Raw genomic sequence first — 8,356 nt, 5'->3', positions numbered from 1 at the left:
TAATGTGTATTGTATTGCATTGTGTATTGTGAAATGTGTTGCCTCCTATGGACAGGTGTTGCAAATTAGCAGTTTTGCTATAACACTGAAAACGATGTATCTGGTTTGTCCAATGCAGTTGTTTTGTCCATATCAAATAAACGAATAAATAAAAAATAAAAAAATAAATAAATACAAAAGCCAAACGGTAGCTGTGGACACCTACTGTTGGCTGCATAAAGGAGACTTCTCATGTACTGAGAAACTGGCTAAAGGAGAAGAAACTGACCAGTAAGCAGCATTAATTTAGCAGAAGATCAGGAATGACTTGGTGATTATTGTTCATCTTTCTCCATCCCAGGTATGTGTGGTACTGCATAAAGTTTGTAGATGTGCTGCTAAACTTTAGAGTCAAACCCATCCTGGTCTTTGATGGAAGCATTCTGCCTTCAAAACAGGAAGTGGATAAAGCTCGTAGAGAGTGAGTATGTTTAAGGATTTAGAAAGGAAATTTACTCTCTGCTATTTGAAACACATGTTTGATTCAGCGCGTAAATGTAGAGCTTTAATGGAATATTCTGCTTATTACAGTATTTGACAATTAAATGTGGTTCCCAAAACTTTTCACAATCCCGTACCCCTTCAGATATTTAACCTGAAGCCATGTACCCCCTACTCCTGCTCACTTTACAACACAATACTGTAATGTTATATACAATGTTGCCAGTAGCAGAACAAATCCAGGCTGGGGGCGGGGCAAATGACCGGGCCCTTTAAACTTAAATAACAAAGCTCATAATAACATCATTTTATTACATACATATGCCTGCAACAGCGGGGCTTACACGCTTTGACACCACGAAGTGTGACTATGTCATTTTGAAGTCCATCGAACAGACATGAAGTATAACAAGAGAACAACAAAAACATTAGGATGGCCACTAACACAAATTCAAAGCAGTTCAGCACCACGGATAGCGACCGCTTTATTTTAACACCCACTTTAACCATTTCTACTCAGAGCCTGTATCATTAGCTAAGTTGAGTAAAACTGGCACAGCGGCCCACATGTTCAAAAAAACTATTTCAATATGAAGTAATATAGACCTACTCACCACTATTTGAAGGGCATATGATGAGCCTTGCACTCTGTGAACTAGTCCACGATGCTTTGTATGTTCATTTCCTTTGCTCTGTCATTCTGTATAGACATCATGGCAAGTCCACTCAGTCTCTCCTGTCCCACTGTGCTCCTCCAGTGGTTTTTAATAGGTTTTAACTTGGAGAATGACCAGGACACGTGACTGACGTGCGTGCACATACTCTGTACAGAAACCTTGTTGTATACATATGTGATGCTTGAAAAACTGAAAAATGGCAATGAAGGAACCGCAGTTAAAGCTCGTAAATAGTAGTATAGTAGTATGTAGAAAGCTTATCACCTGAGGATGTGGCCACTTATTTAAGGACACTCACTTTAAATACAGGTCAACAATTGAGGGACCCATGCAGCATTCCTGAAAACAAGTTGTCCAATGTGCGCTCCTCGTCCGATGTTCACTGGCCAGATATTTATACATATCTGATAGAAAAACCCAGTGTTTAAACAAAAGAAAACCGAAAAGTATTAAGTATCTAGATGTTTATAACTACTTACACATATGCACCTTATTTAGTATGCATACGTCACACAAAATGGGTCTATATAACCCCAGTATAAATCTGCATGATGGGTGACTGCCAATATTCTGGGCACAAGTCACGGGAGGGCCCGCCTTCTCCAGCTCCCCTGAACCTTGGTAGAGGCTTGGCTTCAATAAGTTCTACCTCCTATCAGGGCCGCTCTGGGGCCTGGGCCGGGGGCGTGCCGCCCTCCCAGCACCCCCTTTGCTCCACCCCTGAATGTAGCCCTACAGTGAAATCTGTCTCTGAACTTTACCTATCTTGATGAGGAATAAATCATAATAATAACAAAAAGTAAAAATTATTATTATTATTATTATTATTATTATTATTATTATTATTATTATTATTATTATTATTATTATTATCAATAATAATAATAATAATAATAATAATAATAGTAAGCACACAAAACAACATCTTGTTCAGAATTATCACTTGTTCAATGTATTTAATTAATTAGCTTACTGGTATTTTAATTGGAAAAAAAAACAACTCTTATTTTGGAAAAAATAAATACCATAAATTGAACATATGGCAGCAATACAACAAATTAATAAGCCTGAAACTATGAAATGCAACTTGCTCCAACTTTAATGATGAGGGTGATGTTGAGCGGCTGTTGCTTTCACACCTAGGCCTTCAGTGATGTCCTACACTGAATGAATCCACCTCTTAATACCATAGTTATGACGCCGTCTCTCGAAACCATACATTTATACAGAAACAAACATAGTCGAGTACAACTACTTTATTTCCGGAGCATTTAAAAACAATACATTCGTATTAACAATTAAGAGTAGTAAAGTAAAAGTTATATGATCGCTTGGATACTGTCACAACTTAAAAATAAAAGGCAATTAGTCTACAAAAGTCCACTAAACAGCACATTGTCGCACCCGTAAAGCAGTTTCATTCATTCATTTCTGACAGTGGTGAAATGGTGTAGCCTACTCCTTGAACGTTTGATATAGATTAAAGCGAAACAATTCAGTCCCTTCACTGAAGTCACAGGTGCGCCAGGTACCGGCACATTATGGGCTCTGTCAGAGAAGGCCTTGCTGGCCCTGACGGCCCACCACTGGATGTTTGTAACATTTACTGTTAGTGTTCACCAAGGTACGTTTTAGTGGTTCAAAAGCCAATTGTAAATGCATTGTATACATAACAGGTTAATTACAGTATGCTTTTGCACAACTGTAACAAAATGTACATTATATATTTTACTGATATATCCTCTACATTAGATTTATGATATACAGTAATGAACATTATCATTTAGGTCTACTTTTAGTACTGAGGTACATGTAACAAAAACTGTTGTTTTACTTAAAAAACACTATACAAAGTGACTATATATGTAATTCTGCATATGGTAAATTATTTCTTGAGTAATTTTAATGCACATGTGCTTGAATTACAAACACTTTCCTAAAACCCTTGTTTTTGTAAATCTCATTTAATCAGGGTGACAACACTATTTTTATGATAAAAGAATGCATAAAGTATGAACACAAATTACACATGCCTGCCAAATATAAAACAACGTTTTGAATGTTTAGATAACATAGCAATAACAATTTGCTTTTAAGTGTATAATAATTAATTTATTCACCATCATAATTGGACATATAGCAGTCATACAACAAATTCATCATCCTAAAACTGTGAAATACGTTTTGAGAATTTGAAAGTCTGAGTCTTTAATTGTTCTCCACGCAAAGTTTTGCTAGCGCAAAGCAATGTAGCTCTTATATCACTCCAAAAAAAGAACATTTAGAACATTCCTTTGATGTTCTGCCCTGTCATTTCTTCCTTTGATGTTCTCTGTGGCTAGGTGAATTCTGACACAGTAGTACTGGAGAGATATTACAAAGAATTGTTTAACGGCAGTGGATGTATAGCGAGCACAGGATTGATTTAAAGAAAATATCAGAACAGAAGTTGTTGCAAAAAGAAAGAAGCTTTCAAATGAGTGGAAGTAAAAAAGTAAGTGGACTTTTCAGAAATATTTTGGCTTATTTAAAGTCTAGAATTCATAATATCACTCTAAATGAGTTGTAAATGACTGAAAAGCTCTCAGCATTTCAGCAGTAAATAGATTTTGGAATACTCATCATGTTACCTCTGTGAATTTGTTCTACTTTGTTCCTTGTTGACTGCTAAATAAGTTTAAATACATCATTTACTGTGTCTTACAAGAAACGCTAAATCCTGAATGTTTCCAGTGAAGCAGGGTGAGCAGGTGTGGCTTAGGGTTAAAATGATGACCTTCACAGTAAAAAGGAAAAAGTCCACTTTGAATGAGATCCTTGGAAACCTCTAAAATTGATGAATCTATCGAGATTTTTTTTTTCAGCGAATAAAAAAATTTCATTTCAGAAGCATAATTATTTATTTAATATGAAATAAAAAAAGCTAAATATTGTAAAAATTAGGGGTGTGCATTGCCATTATGCTGACGCTACAATTTACGATGTGCATGTCATGATACAATATATTCCGATACTAAACCATCCATTTTATATCACAATATCTGTAAATACAAATTTCACCTTTACAACAACAAAATGGCATGAAACACTATTTATTTCATTTTTTTTTCAAACTTGTGAAAACAACTAAATGGTAACTAACTGTAATTCATGTATCAATAACAAAAACGAGTTCTATGTTAATCAAACTATTAAGTTATAATTTTCAAAAAAATGCTTAACCTTTGCTTCTAAATCAGATTCTGATTCTGTTAAGATCTTAAATAATTTAAATAAAAGTAACCACATACATCTGTCAAAGTGCCCAGTATGTTTTATGAAAATAAAGTGCAATCAACTTCCAGCGAAAATGCATTGAGGAGTGAGGTAGTTTAACAAGGTCTGATGGTTCGTTCACTGACACCTAGTAATCGGGCGTTTACGTGCTATGCTAATGTTAGCACAATGGATATTTTTTGGATCAATACAATGATCTTGCAGTGAAATATCGCAATCTATTGCCAAATCATTTTTTTCTTCCACCCATTCTATGCTGATTGTTTCAGGTTTGCACAACGTCTGCTGGGCTTTGTTTGCTGCTCTGAAATATCCATTAAAAGCTCAATATTATAAAGACTTGTTCACCGAATCGTGTGAATTTAATGTATTTTTCGTAATAAATTTTTCATTTGTTTTTTCCATAGTTTATACAATGGGTACAGGAACAGTTAGCAGTTCTTTACATACTGGGTAAGAGCATGTGATCGGTCACATTGAGTAGCCATTGTTTCTGTACATATCATCCCATCCCTCCCCACACTCTCCTATGCATCCCCACAGAATGCAGCCAAGGCTTAAGACCACTATGAAGAAAGAGAATAAACAATAAAAAAAATGATATAGCAACACACACAAACACACATACACAAACACATACGGTCCATGAGTCCTTTGACCCTCATATTTGCAAAAATTCTCAAATAAATTTGTAAACTAAAAATAATTATAAAACGAGGCGTTTCACATCTACCTCCTCCATCATGACGATATCCCCAGAGATAGTATGGAAAATGTAAACATATGTATATATATCATCAAAATATACAGGTGAAGTAAGTAACATTGTAAATATAATATTAATAACATAATACTTGACAAAATAAAGGCAGAAAATAGACAAGATGACATTTACAACATATTGGTTAATTTCACTCGTAACTTTGACCAGCAGTTGATGTTGGGTGTTTTGGCACTGTTCAAACAAGTTGTGGAAAGCTCCAAGTGGGCAATATCCCTGTAACCGAGAAGCCATTCCCTCACTGACAGTGTATGTGGTGGTTCCCAACGACAAACTATCATTCTTTTGGCAGCTGTCAGACCAGCCAATAACATACACTTGTTTTATACAGATCATTTTAAAGATGTTGTTTTATTTAGTGAATCTAATATGTGTACACTAGTCTGTTTCTGATCCATCTTCTTCTCCTCCAGGTGGACTTCAAGGTCCCAGCTCCTTCTCCTCCTGGTCACCATGGAGAACCTGGAACCTCAGCTTTCCCCTCCTCCTGCCCCTCAGCACAACTCACCTCCAGTCAGAAGCAGCTGGATGGAGGCCCTTCAGGGCCACTGGATGGGAACTCTTCTTTCTTAGGGCCCTGCCAGCCAAGGACCAGAGTGAACCTGAAAGGAGTAGTGTGCTGTGAGACAGAGGGAGGTAAGCGATAGTATGGACGTTTACACACTAAACTGTCCATTATTAACGCCTTCATCTGTGATCTGTGTGTGTGTGTGTTCATTATTGGGGTAGTTTCTTCAAAAGTTAGTTACTAGGGATGTAAGGCTAATGGGAATGTGATGAAATTCTGCAATAAAAAAAAAACAAAAAAAAAAAACGGCGATATAAAATTCAAAGATTCACAAAATCAAATCAAAGATTAAAAAGAGCTCAGTAGTGAGATGACATTTGATCCTCCTGCTTCCTGTAACAGGTCAGAGCCTGCATTGTTTACAACATGGCAGACATCGTGGAGGCTTCGTAGATACTTATCGAAGCCTATTTTATCTTAGTCACTCGTCCTTTCTGCGTCTCAACTTCAAAAAGCCACTGGACCTCCACACTATATAGTTTTCTCATTATCAGTAAATTTGAAAAAAGACTGAGTTTTTAAAATAATCAACACAGAACATTTTTAAATGACTATATCTTAAATCTGCTTGGGAGGTTATATACCAGAAATAGTTTATGTCTTATAGATCAATAAATAAAAAAAAAGCTCTAAAAAAAGTAAAAGGTATAAAAAAATTTGGATGTCCACTGTAAATACTCGGTTTATTGACATTGTTGGAAAGTTTTCATATTTTGGTAAATCCTTGTGTTTAATTGGATGTGTAACATTATGTGTTGGTTGAAACAACATGTGCTCACTGATGTATTTATTTCCTACGTGATGACAGGTATTCTGATGGTAGATATCAAATGGCGAAATAGAAGCTACGTGGGAACTCTGTTAGACTCCACACAACATGATTGGGTTCCTAAAAGGTAACCTTGAGCTTTCCTCTTTAAATCAGATCCTTTTATTCACCCAATACTTTGGCTGATGGGCTATATAACATGAAATACTTCTGGGTCCATTTTTTTTCTAAGAATCTCATTTCTATGTTTAATTCCTTTCTCTTGATCCAGCTTTTCTGAGTGGCAATCCAGGAACCCTGAGCTGCGTGGTGGCCGTGAACCAGAGAAGCGCAAGCGAACAACAGACGGGGATCAATAACTATGCAAAGTGTTCCCCTGACCCAAAAGTTAAACGAGTTTCAAAGCATAGCAGCTTTTCTGAGTGGCGATCCAGGAACCCTGAGCTGCGTGGTGGCCGTGAACCAGAGAAGCGCAAGCGAACAACAGACGGGGATCATAACTATACAAAGCGTTCCCCTGACCCAAAAGTTAAACGAGTTTCAAAGCATAGCAGTGGTAAAGGACGTAAAGCTGGAGTTTGTCCAACAAGTAAACAGGTGTTTGCTGATAGAAACAGGGTACCAGCTGTGTACAGACGTGCATCATACCAACTCCAGGCTCCACAGGCTGCCCATGAGGGAGATGGACTGGCTCCTGCTGTCTCAGGTGAGCCCCACTCCATGGGGGCATCAGAGACGCGCAAGAACCCTGCGCGGCTACGCAGGCCCCCGGTCACCTAGCTGAGTATGTGGATTGATGGGGTCGCCGGAGGGGGCTATGTGATGCTGGTGTTGTGACAATGAACTGACCCCCTGACAAAATTGGCACTGTGTTAAAGTGCACATATTCGGCGAGGGTGGGAAAATGCTGTTGAACATCTTATAATAAAAGCAAGAAAGATCTGTGTGTGTGTGTGTGTGTTTGTAGAGCAAATATCTCCCCGACACGGTATCTGTTCGACCTAAAACTTTGTCAATGGCTTCCAATTACCCCAAGTGTGTGCATCCGTTATTTTGGAGTAATTTGGTCTTTTCAAAATGTTTATATTCATGTTTGTTTGACCGTTCGCAGTTTAGTCAAAATACACAAAACTAAATATCTTTATACAAAAATACACAAAATGACTATAGAATCACACTCCAAAAGCAACACTATAGGTTAAATTTTACAAAAAATGCACAAAAAGACAAGAGAAAGATACAAAAACATCTTTTTTTTATAATAACTCGCTCAGTCCCAAGTCAACTCTTCATCGTCTATGGAATGGGCCGCATGCCAATGCTGGGATTAACACATCCTGCCCCATCATCAAAGACTGAGAACCTGTGGGCGTTTGAGTTGGTTGGACACTCCCCCACCAATGAGTTGAGGGTTGAACACCACGATTACTGCCTGAATGATGGGCAGCAACTGCAGACTGATCACATGTCTGCTGGAACATCTTCACCAAAAAAGACACTGTTTCACAAAGCTACGAGGATACCAAGTTCGCATGAAGTCCACCACAGCCTTTGGTGGTAGTTGAACTTTGGCATGGGGTGGGACAACTAGCAAATAGCCATCAAGCTTCTCCTTTGATAGGACAATACTAACCCCTCTATTTTCTGACTGTACGCTAGATTATTTTGTTTTCATTTATTCTCTGACACGCTTTGAGATACACTTAGAAGTATGTATGTAACTATGAGCTGAAACACAGGACCACCATAACTTCACACAGAACCCACATTTATTTACACTGCTTTTGCCTTTATGGGAAAGACAA

The 8,356-nt window shown here is 37.5% G+C and overlaps 1 protein-coding gene across 2 annotated transcripts; it reads left to right on the top strand.

Moving 5' to 3' along the window:
- The first annotated feature begins 3,530 nt into the window (after positions 1 to 3,530).
- Positions 3,531 to 7,342, top strand: LOC114462502 (zinc finger protein 608-like). 2 transcript variants are annotated; one of them, XM_028445393.1, is made up of 4 exons: positions 3,531 to 3,651; positions 5,628 to 5,850; positions 6,591 to 6,678; positions 6,823 to 7,342. In XM_028445393.1, exons 1-4 carry the CDS (start codon positions 3,559 to 3,561, stop codon positions 6,908 to 6,910), a joined length of 492 nt encoding a protein of 163 aa, XP_028301194.1. In that variant the 5' UTR covers positions 3,531 to 3,558; the 3' UTR covers positions 6,911 to 7,342. The 2 variants fall into 2 exon arrangements, with proteins under 2 accessions (XP_028301194.1, XP_028301193.1); XM_028445392.1 differs by lacking the exon at positions 6,591 to 6,678.
- The last annotated feature ends 1,014 nt before the right edge of the window (positions 7,343 to 8,356 follow it).

The sequence above is a fragment of the Gouania willdenowi genome, chromosome 4 (genome assembly GCF_900634775.1).
Source record: "Gouania willdenowi chromosome 4, fGouWil2.1, whole genome shotgun sequence".
NCBI classification, from domain to species: Eukaryota; Metazoa; Chordata; class Actinopteri; order Blenniiformes; family Gobiesocidae; genus Gouania; species Gouania willdenowi.
The sequence above is the reverse complement of the archived record's forward strand: the minus strand, read 5'-3'. Positions and strand labels throughout refer to the sequence as shown.